The 16,485-nt window shown below is 37.5% G+C and overlaps 1 protein-coding gene across 3 annotated transcripts; it reads left to right on the forward strand.

The window, feature by feature from the left end:
* Positions 1-512: 512 nt before the first annotated feature.
* On the forward strand, positions 513-16,307 carry srp54 (signal recognition particle 54). 3 transcript variants are annotated; one of them, XM_057859849.1, is made up of 16 exons: positions 513-612; positions 1,098-1,166; positions 1,236-1,365; positions 3,007-3,098; positions 7,027-7,111; positions 7,194-7,298; positions 7,781-7,847; positions 7,913-7,970; positions 8,077-8,227; positions 9,565-9,713; positions 9,780-9,967; positions 12,068-12,141; positions 12,211-12,319; positions 12,392-12,562; positions 12,636-12,731; positions 15,750-16,306. In XM_057859849.1, exons 3-16 carry the CDS (start codon positions 1,288-1,290, stop codon positions 15,839-15,841), a joined length of 1,515 nt encoding a protein of 504 aa, XP_057715832.1. In that variant the 5' UTR covers positions 513-612; positions 1,098-1,166; positions 1,236-1,287; the 3' UTR covers positions 15,842-16,306. The 3 variants fall into 3 exon arrangements, with proteins under 3 accessions (XP_057715832.1, XP_057715833.1, XP_057715834.1); XM_057859850.1 differs by having other exon boundaries at positions 537-612; positions 1,103-1,166; positions 15,750-16,307; XM_057859851.1 differs by having other exon boundaries at positions 566-612; positions 1,022-1,166; positions 15,750-16,307.
* The last annotated feature ends 178 nt before the right edge of the window (positions 16,308-16,485 follow it).

Raw genomic sequence — 16,485 nt, forward strand, 5'->3', positions numbered from 1 at the left:
TTAAGTGCAGCTCAAGCTTTAAATTTGATCCTTGAAATTGTTTGTTTTTATATGTTAAAGTGCAATTTTTAGCATATGCAGGAGTACTAGTAATTTTAGTAATTATATTGAAATTGTATTTTTTAACAATATCTTTAGTAACTTTTTCCAAATTTACAAACCATAACCGCAAACCAAAACATAACAAAGTGACATGTAAGAAAACTCACAATCAGAAAAAATATGTCAACATCTGGGGAAAAAAAATACATTTCAAAATTAATAAAAGTATTTATTAAAAAAAAAAAGTTACTTCAGTAAGTATACAGGAATTGTTAGTTTGTTTGATTTTCACAATACATCCCAAACAAATTGAATCTTGTTTTAATTACAACTTTTTACTGTTTTAATATGTTAAAGCACCGTTTTAATGTTTACAACCTAATATTATTCTACATACGGTAATCAAAAAACTGTCCGAGACCGTTGCAAAAAGCTTGGAGAGAGATAACATGGCGATAGGTGGCGCCAAAGTATTGTTAGCGTAGAAGAAGAATTAACTAACTTCCGGCTGAGCATAGTGATGACGAGCGGAAAGAATTAGCAGCTGTGACGAAGGGACGCACAAAATCAGTGAGTGGAAACGTTCCAGATGAAATTTATCAGCGTTAACGTGTCCATTTGTGTGTTTTTTCCTCCGGATTTTATTCAATTTTAATGCTAAGCGCACGACACAAGAGCTCAGCGCTAACGTTAGCATTGGTTAGCTGCTTTGCTAATGTATCGGCAGATGTGTGATCTGTTGTCAACTAGTCACGAAGGTGGATATGGGAAACACTTAAATGTGTCACATTTATGACGTAAAAAAAGTATGCATTTTCACCAAAATACTTTAAATTTATCGCACTGCTTTATTGATTAGTATTTTAAATTTTAGGAATGTCTGGGAACGTCTTATTTATTGATAAATTGAAGCCTTCAAATGTCCTCAGGGCGAACATGAGCAATAATTGCTTATCTTTATGATTGCTGTAATTGGCAGGCAAATGATGCCTTGTGACGCTGCATTGCTGTTGCCATGGTGATGTGCGGATGTTGAGAATAACTTTTTTTCATAGTACAGAAAAGTGCTGGAACCCTAACCTTGGCAGCTGACCTGGTCTGTCGAACATCATCGCCACCCATTTGTGAGTTTCGTATTGATTACGCCAAACAATATCAATCTACTGTACTGCATTTTGTATTTCCTATTGCAGCGGTACTTGCGGGTCGAACTGAGCGTGCTCGCACGCAACATCAGGTGTCATCATGGTACTGGCCGATCTGGGCCGCAAGATCACATCAGCACTGAGGTCGCTCAGCAATGCCACCATCATCAATGAAGAGGTAGAGTGCAACAGCACGCCGACGTGACACTCACTCTATGGTTGTGTGAAAAATGTATGTCGGTGACCAACATGTACTACAAGCAAGTAGGAGGCCTGAATATATATTTAAAACAATGAGATATCAACCCATTTGCTGCCTTTGACATTTTGTTTAAAAATAAATTATATGGGAAAAAACAGATGACATGGGTGAAAACTATTGTCAAAATATTAAAGTTTCAGTTCAGAGATTGATAGTCAAATGCTCGATACTAGAGGTGCACGATAATTATCGGTCCAATAATTATCGGTCCAATAATAGGAATTATGACGTCATCCCAATAAATCCAATAACATTATCTATAATCGGGCCTATTAATAATATTTTTGGCACAATGTCGGATTGGGATTTGAGCGTTTGTTTCCACTCCTGTTTTGCCAGTATGCAAAGTTTTGTTACTGTTCTAGAGGCCTTATTTTTCCATCACTGAGTTAAGAACCTTACTATGGCAATTGGCAAATGTTTGCATTTTACAGTGTTATGTTTACAAGTTATTGATAGGCCGTTTAGTTATTGATAGGCTTGCTGTCCTATAATTGCCAGGTTAAGAAAGTTGTTTCATGGACAAAAATGACAAAAGTCTCTTGTCCTTTTAATACTTGTCGGGTTTATGTTTGTTTTAGTTCTGTGCTTATTGTTCAGGGGAACACATCGTCAATGATATTGACTGATTGACTGTGATTGACTCAAATTATATTTATTTGAAAAAAATAATATGGGCACTGTTTTGTCAGAACTGTTCTTGTTTTTGTTTTGTTCATTATAATAATGTTCATGTCATCATGAAAATTAATTCTGGTTTGGTCAGAGGCAAATCTATGTTGGATCAATCACTAGTATTTTTGACCTACAGATGTTCACAAACTCAGGTGAATTTATATTGAAAAATTCTATATATATATTATCGGTCATCGTATCGGTATCGGCCTTGTGGAGCAGGAAGTTATCGATATTGGTACCAAATTTAAAAAAAACAATAACAATATTATTGTTATTTGTATCGAAAGGCCTCATATCTCAAACCTGAAATATACCAAAAATATTTTCATAATAAAATTATTTTACCTGCAAAGTTTTTTTAATTGAAGAATAGAAAGTTTTTTCTTAACTACATCAAAATAAAATATCAAAATGATTAAATAAACATTGCAACAAGAGGAAAAAAAGTAAATGAAAATAAATTATTTTACATCTAAAACATTGTTTCATGACATTCATTCATTTTCCTTGCTGCTTTTCCTTAGTAAAAAAAATGTCAGACCTCAGGTGAAATACCACAAAAGATATTTTGAATAGAATATACAGTAGATTTACATGTGAAACATTTGTAATTCATGAGAAAAAAAAGTCATTAAGCAAAAACCCGATTAGTTTTGGACAAATGTAACTCAAAATGTAATGTAAAATGCCATTTGAAATGATTTGTAAATAAATATAGTACCTAAATAAAAGTTTAAAAAGAAGCTGTTAATTCAGATAAAATGCAAACTCTCTTGTATTATCTCATCATTTGATCTCTGGCAGTCCCCCAAATGGACTGGATGTCTATCGCCTTTAATGGCAGCCTGTGCATTTAACACGAGCTTCTCCTTTTGTCAGGTCCTCAACTCCATGCTGAAGGAGGTGTGCGCTGCCCTCCTGGAGGCTGACGTGAACATCAAGCTCGTGAAGCAGCTGCGAGAAAATGTCAAGTACGTTTTTTTTCCTTAAAACAGCACCTTTCATAGGTCTGAGCCAGTGTTGTCACAGATTCCTTGAAAAAGTAATTTAAATGCTGAATACACCTAAAAAAGTAATCTTGTTACTTTATTGATTACTTTAGTATCAAAGTAACTAAGTTATTTTAAAAGTAACTTATCAGTTACTTTTAACCAATTTTTCTCCTTTTGCTGCCTCAACGTAAAAACGACAACACAAAAATGTCATCACATGTAATTGAATTTTTCAGATAAGGCTTAATCTTTGAGTTAGCGGGGGTTTAATTAGTCGATGGAGTTGATTTTAACCACCATTGACTCGCGCTAGCTTAGGCACTAAACTGAAACTAACAAATAACTGACAAACTGCACGGAATTGGTTCATATCAACTCCAACGACTAACTAAACCCGCATTAACTCCAAGATTAAGCCTAATGTCAAAAATTCTGAACTTCCCCTTTAAAATAAAGACCTAGCCGTTAAATGTTGTCGATAAAAGTTGTGAAGCAATAAAACGAACAACAGAAATTAATGAAATGAACAGGAATACTACTATATATAGTATTTCATATTGGGTCAAAATCATTTTTTGAACAGATCATGTGACTAGCACTTAAGAGACTGTCCTTTGCTTTACATGTTGACCTGAAGAGCAATATTTTCTATTCAAATGCTCTTCTTACATGACTACAGTATTCTTCTTTCGACATACAGTGGGGCAAATTAGTATTTATTCAACCACTAGTTGTGCAATTTCCCCTCTCTTGAAAATATTAGAGAGGCCTGTAATTGTCAACATGGGTAAACCTCAACCATGAGATACAGAATGTGTGAAAAAAAAAACTGAAAATTACATTGTCTGATTTTTAAAGAATTTATTTGCAAATCATGGTGGAAAAAGGGTATTTGGTCAATACTAAGGACATCTCAGTACTTTGTTATGTACCCTTTGTTGGCAATAACGGAGGCCAAACGTTTTCTGTAACTCTTCACAAGCTTTTCACACACTGCTGCTGGTATTTTGGCCCATTCCTCCATGCAGATCTCCTCTAGAGCAGTGATGTTTTGGGGCTGCCGTTGGGCAACACGGACTTTCAACTCCCTCCACAGATTTTCTATGGGGTTGAGATCTGGAGACTGGCTAGGCCACTCCAGGACCTTGAAATGCTTCTTACAAAGCCACTCCTTTGTTGCCCTGGCTGTGTGTTTGGGATCATTGTCATGCTGAAAGACCCAGCCGCGTCCCATCTTCAATGCCCTCGCTGATAGAAAGAGATTTTCACTCAAAATCTCTCGATACATGACCCCATTCATTCTTCCCTTTACACAGATCAGTCGTCCTGGTCCCTTTGCAGAATAACAGCCCCAAAGCATAATGTTTCCACCCTCATGCTTCACAGTTGGTATGGTGTTCTTCGGATGCAATTCAATATTCTTTCTCCTCCAGACACGAGAACCAGTGTTTCTACCAAAAAGTTCTATTTTGGTGTCATCTGACCATAAACCATTCTCCCAGTCCTCCTCTGAATCATCCAAATGCTCTCTAGCGAACCGCAGACAGGCCTGGCAGTGCAGGATTTGAGTCCCTGGCGGCGCATTGTTTTACTTTGTTACTGTGGTCCCAGCTCTATAGGTCATTCACTAGGTCCTCCCGTGTGGTTCTAGGATTTTTGCTCACTGTTCTTGCTATCATTTTGACGTCACGGGGTGAGATCTTGCATGGAGCCACAGATCGAGGGAGTTTATCAGTGGTCTTGTATGTCTTCCATTTTGTAATAATTGCTCCAACAGTTGATTTCTTTACACCAAGCGTTTAACCTATTGCAGATTCAGTCCTTTCAGCCTGGTGCATGTCTACAATTTTGTCTCTGGTGTCCTTCGACAGCTCTTTGGTCTTGGCCATAGTGGAGTTTGGAATGTGACTGATTGAGGTTGTGGACAGGTGTCTTTTATACCGATAATGAGTTAAAAAAGGTGCCATTAATACAGGTAACGAGTGGAGCCTCGTTAGACCTTGTTAGAAGAAGTTAGGCTTCTTTGACAGCCAGAAATCTTGCTTGTTTTTAGGTGACCAAATACTTATTTTCCACCATGATTTGCAAATAGATTCTTTAAAAATCAAACAATGTGATTTTCTGTTTTTTTCCCCCACATTCTGTCTCTTATGGTTGAGGTTTACCCATGTTGACAATTACAGGCCTCTCTAATCTTTTCGAGTAGGAGAACTTGCACAATTGGTGGTTGACTAAATACTTACTTGCCCCACTGTACATCATGAGGCAACAACAAAATAGTAAAGCACTAAGCAAACTAACTTTAATAAGATTACTGGCTTGGAAAAATGAACGCGTTAGATTGCTCATTACTGAAAGAAAGTAATCAGATTACAGTAACGCATTACTGACAACACTGGTCTGAGTGCATCTGGACTGAGATCAGTTTTGCCAGAGCCGAGTTGGGCTATTTTCAAGAACCTGGGGAGGGAGAAAAATGAACTGGGCAGATTGATAAAATATATGCTACTTTTGACAAAATTTGGTGGTTTTTGGGAACCATTTTGACTTGTTTTAACAGTTAAACTTGTATGTCAATTTAGCGCCTCAACTGCATCTCATTTCTGATTTGGAAGTACAATTCAACAAAAATAATTCTAAAAATGACATAAAATTAAAATGCATTAGATGCACTGTAATATTTTTTTTAGTTTTTCAAATCAATATTATTTAAAATTATTATGACTCTAGACTATTTTTTCATTTTCTTAAAAAAAAATATATATATACACATTTATTTTCATGTAAGCCTACCGCGATATGCAATAAGTCAATTAATCGCACGGTAATTAAAAATGAGGGCGATAATTTTTCCGGCTGCGATTTATCGGTGCGTGCGTTTACTGCGTGCACTCGGCAATCATGCGTGTTGATTGCATATGAGGCTCCAGTTCATATCACAGATGTTTATTGGTCACCAACACACCATATAATTAAATTCAGACAAACAAAATCCTGAGACACATCTTTATTAAACACTGTAAAACAGGGGTCTCCAAACCGGTCCTCGAGGGCTGCTGTGGGTCCTGGTTTTTGTTCATACCGATTAACCGATCAAGCACAGACCTTTTAACCAATGGGGTTTCTACTAAAACAAGCAGCACCTGACTGCAATCAACTGATTACACTTATAAAACCCTAGATTGGTGAAAAGGTGTGGTCTTATTTTTTTGGAGTGAAATCCTGCACCCACTGCAGCCCTATGTGGAATAGTTTGAAGACCACTGCTGTAAAACGTTCGCATTGCTACATCGAGGCTAAAGGAAAAAAGACAATTTACTAACTCCTTTAGCCTGCTATAAAACATTGGCAGTCTTCTCCAAAAAGCAAACCTGTGGTTAAAAGGTGACACTTCAAACATGAAAACTCGCAGGTTTACAGCATTTGCAAACGATGCGAAAAAATAAAAATACTGACACCAGATTCATGATAAAAATGGAAGACAAGTGCACTTTTTTTTATAGTGAAAAGCTAATAGTTAGGGGCTTAGCGAACGTACTTCCGTTGTACATTTAAAAATAAAAGCACGGCAAGTGCAACATGTAAATAAAGATTTTCTGGAGTTAATCTCACATGCTTCAGATTCTACATTACCGAAAATAATAATCTTAAATAAATAGATAAAGTAATAAAAATCTGAAACAAAACTCATTCATCTACAATGTGTCCTCACTGTTAATTTCTTAATATTTTTTTCTAGTTATCAAAATATAGATCGATTTGTTTAAGTAAAACACCTTATCTTGAACGGGGGTTGTTATTTGTGCTGGGTTTTTTTATGTGAAATTTGGCGGGTTTTCCACTGTGATCGGGCTGGCTCCTGTCTTTCCCATTTGGCAACATTGACTGAGATTTCGCATCCCCACAGGGCCGCCATTGACCTGGAGGAAATGGCGTCCGGTCTGAACAAGAGGAGGATGATCCAGCACGCTGTCTTCAAGGAGCTGGTCAAGGTAGGTGTTGCTGCAAAAGACCAAGGAGAAGATTTGGAGATTGGAGAGGAACTAACAAGATTTTTCAATTGTGTTGTCACAGCTGGTGGACCCAGGTGTGAAGGCATGGACACCGGTCAAAGGGAAGAATAACGTCATCATGTTTGTCGGCCTGCAGGGCAGCGGCAAGACCACCACTTGCTCCAAGGTCACACTATGCTCCGCTTTAAAAATAATCAAATTAACCTACTCATGCAACTCGTGGCTGTCATTGACGATGCTGGATGTCCAATCCATTTGAACTGGGAGGGGCAAATGAATTAATGTGGAACAGTGGCACTAAAACATGAACATTCACAGCAATTCCTCCCAGTTTAAATGAAATGGGTGTCTTGTTAATGGTAGTCAATGAGTTAAATAACATGGGGAAAAAATCAACTTAAATGTGTTATTGGGGTCAATAACCAGATAGTGTATTTGTTTTTATTCACTTGGGTTTCAGTGCCCTCAGACCCATGGCTAATAGATATAATTTTAAACTAAATATTATGATTTAAATTGTTATTGAAATATTAATTCTATATTTTTTTCATTAATTGAAAACCTTTAATTATATATTTTTTTCTTTTGTAATTGAGTAACATGCTAAAGTCTAACCCTAGTTATATTGTATGTATGTCTTCCTTGCAGTTAGCGTATTACTACCAAAGAAAAGGCTGGAAGACGTGCCTCATCTGTGCCGACACCTTCAGAGCAGGTAAAGCCCCCTGACGTCAAGTGATGTGTCACACGACCCTCACAGCTGGTCTCTCCTCTCTGCAGGTGCTTTCGATCAGCTCAAACAAAACGCCACCAAAGCCAGAATACCCTTTTATGGCAGGTGAGTTCGTCATTGTCGTTGTAGTGAAAGAGTTACTTGCTAATTCCATGCAGTGTTCCCTCACCTGTTGGAGCATAGTTTGATAAAGAAACTTTGTTGCGGTCAGTTACACAGAAATGGACCCGGTGGTGATTGCGGCGGAGGGCGTGGAGAAGTTCAAAGGCGAGAACTTTGAGATCATCATCGTGGATACGAGCGGACGCCACAAACAGGAAGACTCGCTGTTTGAGGAGATGCTGCAAGTCTCCAACGCTGTGGTGAGTATGGCTGCGTTGTTGAATTGACAACTAATTGATGAGCCAATCAATCGACAACTATTTTGATAGTTGAAATAATTGTTTGCAGACATGTTGACCTCAAAATTATCCAAATCGTCCGTTTTGAGCCTCTTAACTCATTGGCTACCATTGATGGTGGTAGATAAACCACATCTGCTAAAAAAATTACCTGTTTTTACATTGATCACACAATCATTTTGATATATTACGGCTTACAACACTGAAACCAAGGAAACATCAGCAGCTCTTCTACTTTTCTTACGGGCTTAGTGCTATTTTAATAAATTGACTTATTGGCTGCAAGTCCTCCCAGTCAAAATGGATTGGATTTCTATCGCTGTCAGTGGCACTGAAACGTGATCATTCAATGCCAGCCATTCCAGTTCAGATGGATTTGATGTCTTTCGCTGTCAGTGGCAGTGAATTAGTTAATAATTAAATATTCTCTTATTTATTTTTAATTTTAAAAAATGGCGCATGTTTTTTCCCCTTTTTATGAATTGGAAAACAACTAAAGTGAAAAAACTGTAAATATTCTCCTATTTTTGTTATTTTTTGTCAATTAAAAAATTATTTCAGATGAACAAAATGGGAACAAAAACAGTATACTTATTTTTTAGTTTCCTTTATTTTCATGCAGGAAACAAAATAGGAAAAAACATTTATTCGCTTCTTTAAAATTTTAAAAATGTATTTCAATTATTGCAATTTTAATTTCAGTTATTATAAAAGAAAAAACTTTAAAAAAAAAAACTTTTTATATATTTTATTTAAATAAAGAAGGGGAAAAACATTAAATATTCTTATAATATTTTTTAATATGTATAATTTATTGCAGCTTAATTTATTATTAAATTAAAAAAAAAAATTTTAATTAAAAAAAAAATGTTCCCTGATCACTGTTGTCCTCGGTAAATGCAGATGATTATCTTTGTAATGCATCCATATAATTATTATTGAATAATGAATTAATGATAAATATTAAATTTACAAACATCTGCTTTTGCGCTGGAAAACTAAGATAGTTATATGCAACTTTCTCAGTGCATAGTTTGAGTTGACTCATTGCAACAATCAATGAGCAATTGGCAAATGATACATAAATAATAAATTTACAAACATCTGCTTTTGCGCTGGAAAACTAAAATAGTTACATTATATGCAACTTTCTCAGTGCATAGTTTGAGTTGACCCATTGCAACAATCAATGAGCAATTTGGAAAAAAAATAAGGAAAATAGTTTGTCACAGCCCTCGTGGTGAGTGCCCCCAAAGCACTTTACTGTCAGTCATCATCCTGGGCTTGTGTTTCCATAGCAACCTGACAACATCGTCTACGTGATGGACGCATCCATCGGCCAGGCCTGTGAGTCTCAGGCCAAAGCCTTCAAGGACAAAGTGGACGTGGCGTCAGTCATCGTCACCAAGCTGGACGGACACGCCAAAGGAGGCGGAGCTCTGAGCGCGTAAGTTGACAGGATGTCACCATCTTCTAAAAGTGTTTTGTCCAACGGGTGACTGTTTTCCATCAGTGTGGCGGCCACCCGGAGTCCGATTATCTTCATCGGCACGGGCGAGCACATCGACGACTTTGAACCCTTCAAGACCCAGCCGTTTGTCAGCAAACTGCTCGGCATGGGCGACATTGAAGGGCTGATTGACAGAGTCAACGAGCTGAAGTTGGATGACAATGAGGAGCTGATTGATAAACTCAAACACGGTGAGACCTGAGGTGCGGCCGACGGTCTGCTTTGATTTGAGCTCCTGCCATCTTCTGCGCCCGCTTTTCTGCTGTGTCGTCATGAGCAGAAATGGGTAGATTAGCCCAAAATTTTACTCAACCAAGAGTAGCGTTACTTGAACAATAATATTGCAAAAGTAAAAGTAGTCATCCAAAAATTGTACTAAGTACAAGTAAAAAAGGATAATCAAGTAATGAGTAACAATTTGTAACTGCTTACAGTGTCAGTGAAATGGTATATTTTTTTCTTAGCACGTCTATATGAAGTGTTATTGTTATACTTTAATCTGTTACATGACCATATTAAGGCCAAAAAAATACACAAAATAATCAAATTCCGACTAAAAAATATACAGAATGAAACATCACCCGCCCACCCCTCTATTGGTGAAAACATTTCCTCCCACTAAATTAAAGCCATCATATCTCCTATTTTCCTGGGTCTATCGGTGCCAAATAAATAATGACGCAGAGGTTGAAATCCGTGCTTTTGAGTAATAGTGACAGCAGCGCTCTAGGTGAAATTGTTTATTTTTTACATTATTTTAAAAACGCCACGTCATTTAACAGAAAGCAGTTATTTAAGGACTTCCGACTGCAAGCTTGTGTGTAGTCGTGACTGTTATTGTTGCGTCGTCACATTGGTGAATTGACAAATTGACAATCATTTATCAAATTTTGAAAGTCAATTCATCGTTTATATTGATCCTCTTTTAGTCACTGTTATCTTTTTCACATATTTTCCTCATGAAGGTCGCGGGTCTCTTTATTGTTACTTTCATTTTTTTTTTTTTTTTTTTTTTTAACATTTCCTAACTTGCTCACTGCCATTTATAGCAATAGATGTCCAATAACTTGAAGAGGCTGTCAGACTTTTCCTGTTTAATTGCTGTCAAGGGCACCCGTAGCCTTTGTCAGAAATGTTGAGGGCTGGCTTTTCCTTTTTCTTTTTTTTTTTTAAACTAGGGAAAAAAAGGTAGAATTTCCGCATGAATCAGAATTGAGCGTTTAGGAACCCCTAAATACTCCGTAAATATTAAAATAACTGCCCAAAAACATGCATTATACGTCATTGTACTGTCCACACCATGACGTTGGAGCTAAGTTCTACCTAGACAGCGAGTTGAACTGTAATCTTTTCCCCCCTCACTCAGCTGTTCGACTTCTTTGTTGGCGTAAATGCGCTCTTCCTGATGCGTGCGCTATTCTTCGTCTGTATGTGCGCTCTAACTCACGTGCAGAAGTACTACCTGCTCTATGCTTCCTGCGCAAAAATAAAAGGATGCATCACAAAACAAAAGTCAACATTATATTTGAAAACACATTTCGCCAAAGGGCAAAACAGTCATATACATAAAAGAAAAATAAGAAACTGTGAGATAAAGTAAGGTACTGTTTATGTGGTTAAAACCCCCCAAAAACAACTGGAGACAAAATGGTGGACACAATTTCGGCTTCGTAAAGTTTAAATCATGTAAGTCCTGGGGACTACCTGCACTTTAAATAAAAGAAAAAGGAAAAAAAAGTTCTGCAGTCCATGATGCAGACATAGTGTCAAAGAGTATTTTTTTCTAATTAGAAAAAAACAAAAATGGAGGGAAAAAGTAATTATTTTTTGTAATATTATTAGAAAAAGACATTTCATATAAAAAATAAAAATCTGTATTTTTTATTTTTATTTTTAATTTTCAAACATTTCTACTGTTTTGAAAATGTAAAGGGGAAAAAAGGGAGGTTGACGCAATAAAAACTAAATATTGTCTGATTTCTGTATTCCATTAATTAAAGCAATTGACTGTCTTTTTAATATATCTAAATGAGATATTTGCGAACATCTACTTTTGGAAAACGATCATACAGTTACCAAATATACAACTTTTCTCTGCGTAGTTTTCTATCAATGCACATCTATAGCTACAATATGAAGCCCACAATTCTAACTGTAAATAAGATGCCTCATCGACTCATAGCAAAAATAATCGCTGCTTAATTAACTATTGAAATAATCGTTTGTGGCAGACATAGTAGTCAAGTTGCCCTGCTGCATTTTGACTTTGACATGCGCCTTGTGACCCTCAGGCCAGTTCACCCTCAGAGACATGTACGAACAGTTCCAGAACATCATGAAGATGGGACCCTTCGGACAGATCATGGTAACCCACCGTCACTGGACCCTGCGCCACCAGTTTGAATGCCAACTAAATTCGTATCTGTGTGTTTAGGGTATGATTCCTGGCTTCGGAACAGACTTTATGAGTAAAGGGAATGAGCAGGAATCCATGGCCAGACTGAAGAAACTCATGACCATCATGGATAGCATGAACGACCAAGGTAACATTCTGCAGCACACCGAGGGAGGCGGCCAAACTTTACAACAACCCATGTGACTGTGTGTTTATGAAGAGCTGGACAGTAAGGACGGTGCCAAGCTGTTCAGCAAGCAGGCAAACCGTATCCAGCGTGTGGCTCGGGGAGCGGGCGTGGCCACTCGTGATGTCCAAGAACTTCTAACCCAGTACACCAAGTTTGCTCAGATGGTCAAAAAGATGGGCGGCATCAAAGGCCTCTTTAAAGGTGACGCGTCCTTCGACGGCTGCAGCTTTTGCCGTGCGCGCCATCTTAACCGCCTCTTTTTGTGGGATTTCAGGCGGAGACATGTCCAAGAACGTCAATCCTTCTCAGATGGCCAAACTCAACCAGCAAATGGCCAAGATGATGGACCCTCGTGTGCTTCACCACATGGGTAACAGCCTGTCTTACTCTTTTGTCTAAATGAATGGTGTGACTGTGACTGTACAAGTCTGTTAAAACCAGAAGGTCACTTCACTGCACACTACTCTCACGCACTCCTTTTCAGCCATTTTGCAACGATGGATATGAAATTAGCATACTGATAACCTCTAATTTTTCATGTGTCTGAGCAGACACACAACATCCCTGAGCACACTGTGGACCACTGTGAGCAACATTAGATGTGTACACTGTGGCCACACACCAGTAGCACGCCTGTTCAAAACCTTGGATCATAGCAAGTTACATGGCTTATTAAAATAATGAAATTACAGCAGAAGTTTTCATAAGTTTACTTGTAATATAATTGATTTTGACCACTTAAAATGAAAAAGACAAAAACCAAATTGTTCATGAGATGTGTACTTTGTCATATGTGAGCGTCCTGCTTTAACCGTAGGAAGAGTCTTGCTTTGGCCTGGGTAAGGTCCAGTTGTAGCATGGGTAAGTTAATAAATAAAACATAATGAACAACCACAATGGGAGTACAATATATCGAATTCCCACATTAAAACTGTTCAGGCAATAAGGACACTCAAGATTCCTGTTCTCAGTGTCTAAGCTGCTACACTGCAAAAACACCTCCTTAAAACAAGTTAAATATCCTTGTTTTCAGTGTAAATCTACTAGAAATAAAGTGAAATTATCTGCCAGTGCTTCAAGTAAATTTCACTCACTTGGATTTCTTGAAATAAGAAAAATAGCTCGCTGAAAAGAAGCTTAGCAGACTTATTTTAAGCAAAAAAGTTTGTATATTTAATCGAGAAAAAAAAATCTTGTTTTTCTGAAATGTTCTTAATTCAAGAATAGATATTGTTCAAAACACAATTTAAAAGCATTTTTTCTTGTTTTAGGTGAAAAATGACCAACTTTTAGATGTATGGACTTAATAAAACCAAATATTAACATTTACTTAAAGTGACTGAAATAATCTGATGCATTAATCTGTTAGTCTTTAACACTCAAAACAAGATGGAGAAAAGTATTTGACTAGATTAAGAAAAATTATCTGATTAAGACATTATAAATTTGCAGGAGAGGTTAAAGAAGGGAGAGAAAAAACAGAAAAAGATCTTACTTAGTTTCACTGCTTGTTCTTCTATTTGCACATACTCTGACAACCATTCCATCTTAAAAGAACCGCATTCCGTTTTTTACTTTGGTTTGATGAGTGTAATATCGCTGCCCGTTCCTTTTGCCTTGATAAGCCATTTGTGTCTCCGCTGCATTGTTATTAGCTAGCTAATTTGCACGGTGCATTTGGGCAGGGCACATATGCACAACACTGTCAATGCTATGATTGGCTGCACAGCGTTAGTGAACTGTATCGTATTATTGGTGAGACACCTGAGGTTCATGAGTTACATTGCAAAATGGTACAGAAAACAATTTTGTCGGTTTAATTAACTAGATTATATCAGTTCTAAAATTAGATATTAAAATAATACTGTAGCGCTTGCAAACATTGGTAATGGGATGTTGCTTCAGTAAATTAGAACACACAGGACTCGGGAAGCTCAATTTTCACCACCAACGGGAGCATCGCATTGGCGTATCGAACGCACCAATAGGAGCGTCGCATTGGCGTATCGAACGCACCAATAGGAGCGTCGCATTGGCGTATCGAACGCACCAATAGGAGCGTCGCATTGGCGTATCGAACGCACCAATAGGAGCGTCGCATTGGCGTATCGAACGCACCAATAAGAGTGTCGCTTTGGCGTATCGAACGCACCAATAGGAGTGTCGCGCTGACACATCACAGCAGCGCCGACAGTTGTGATAGTCGTGTTGCCGTATCAAGCGTACAAATACGAGCGTCGCGTTGCCGTATCGAACGCATCAATAGGAAGTTTTGCGCTGATACATCACTGCGGCGCTGACAGTGACAGTTCAATACTTTTCCGTCGAATTTTATTTTGTGCGCTTCATAGATTATTTTGTGCGCCGAGTATGTGCAAGCAGTGGGCGATTGCGCACGCGCACAGTTTAGAGGGAACATTGCTAATAACCTTAAACTGTAAGGAAATAAGCAATTGTTTTTGAGATCCTTTTTTACAATTCGGTGGAGTACTTTTCACAAAATGTGATTTTTGAACACTTAAAAGTGTTTCATGATAATGGAACTTTGAATCTAGAGTTGTTTAATTTAATGAAAAATGTAAATTTCGAATATTTCAAAATTTTCATGAGTCATTTTTACCCTTTATCTCAGAATCAGTGTGAGTTCAGGCTCATTTTGCTTTGTTAGGTCAAAACTCATTCACGGTCAATTAACTACCGTATCGGCCCGAATATAAGACGGTGTTTTTTGCATTGAAATCACACTGAAAAAGTGGGGGTCGTCTTATATTCACGGTCTAGACATTATACCCATTCACGGCGCTAGATAGCGCCAGATATCATTTAAGCGATGTTCTGTCATGACAGATCTCAGCTACTCTCAAGTTTAACCATTTTGCATTATTTTATTGCAATGGTTTTCCTTATTCAGATTTTTTCAAGACTGCAGTTACAGTTAGACTTCACTTTGATGGTTAATGCAGTTATTGCAATTTTGTTGTTTTATCACAATATATTGGTTTATTTACATTTCAAAAACCAGAAGCCATTCATTTACGAATGTGATTGCACTTTACATATTTAAATGTCCAGATATTAAGATTTGAATGAGGCAAAATAACATGCTTTTTCTCTCAAATATATTGTTATAATCATTTGTTTCAGATTTACTGTCATTATTTTCTGTCTAAAAATTAATTTGGTATAATCAGGGCCGTCTTATATTCGGGCCAATACGGTAATTGGCTTCCATTGACTATGACATTTTGGCTGGGAGGAGCTGGCATCAATTACTCGATCTACACTCCCAGTCCTAATGGATGGGATGTCTACTGCTGTCAATGGAACTGAAGTATAATTAGGTTTCAGCACACTTGAAAACGTACTGTTTCCATTTGTATGTTCACAGGTGGTATGCAAGGCCTGCAGTCGATGATGCGTCAGTTCCAGCAGGGCGCGGCGGGAAACATGAAAGGCATGATGGGATTCAACAACATGTGAGCAGCACAGAATCACAAAAGGAGGGTGGAGCTCGCTTATTTTGCGTCTTGAATGGACGGGACTGGAGGATGGGCGCAGCTAGCAGTGCAACGTTTCTATTGGTCCATTTTTAACCTGATGTGCAATCGCAGGTGAAGTCATCGCTTGTGAAACTTTTCCAAAAGGAAATCTATAAAGTTCGCATGCTGAAGTCTTCTTCTTTTGTTTGTATTTAATTAAACTAACAGGATGTTTCACTCTGATGCCCAAGCAAAGAAGAAATTTCTAACAAATCTGACTTGTTATCAAACTTAAATACAGATTGTTGGCATCAAGGAACTGTCTTGAAGTAAGGATCTCCATGTAGATAAAATTAGTGTTTCACCACCATCTTGTGGCTTCTATAAGCAAATTTAAAACATTTGGGGTCAGGGGGCAATTTACATTCAAATTTTGGAATTATTTTACAATAAATGAAAATATTTGGAGATTTTATTGTACTTTTTTCTTTTTTATTATTATTGTTGGTTTAGCTACTAAAATCTCATCTTGCTCGATGTTTTTACATACGGATGGGTCACTCCATCTTGAGACCTTAATGATAAAACATGGTTCAGTAATTTGGAACAAATGTGACCTGTTGTGATAACTACAACTCGAAACGG

The sequence above is a fragment of the Corythoichthys intestinalis genome, chromosome 15, assembly GCF_030265065.1.
Source record: "Corythoichthys intestinalis isolate RoL2023-P3 chromosome 15, ASM3026506v1, whole genome shotgun sequence".
NCBI classification, from domain to species: Eukaryota; Metazoa; Chordata; class Actinopteri; order Syngnathiformes; family Syngnathidae; genus Corythoichthys; species Corythoichthys intestinalis.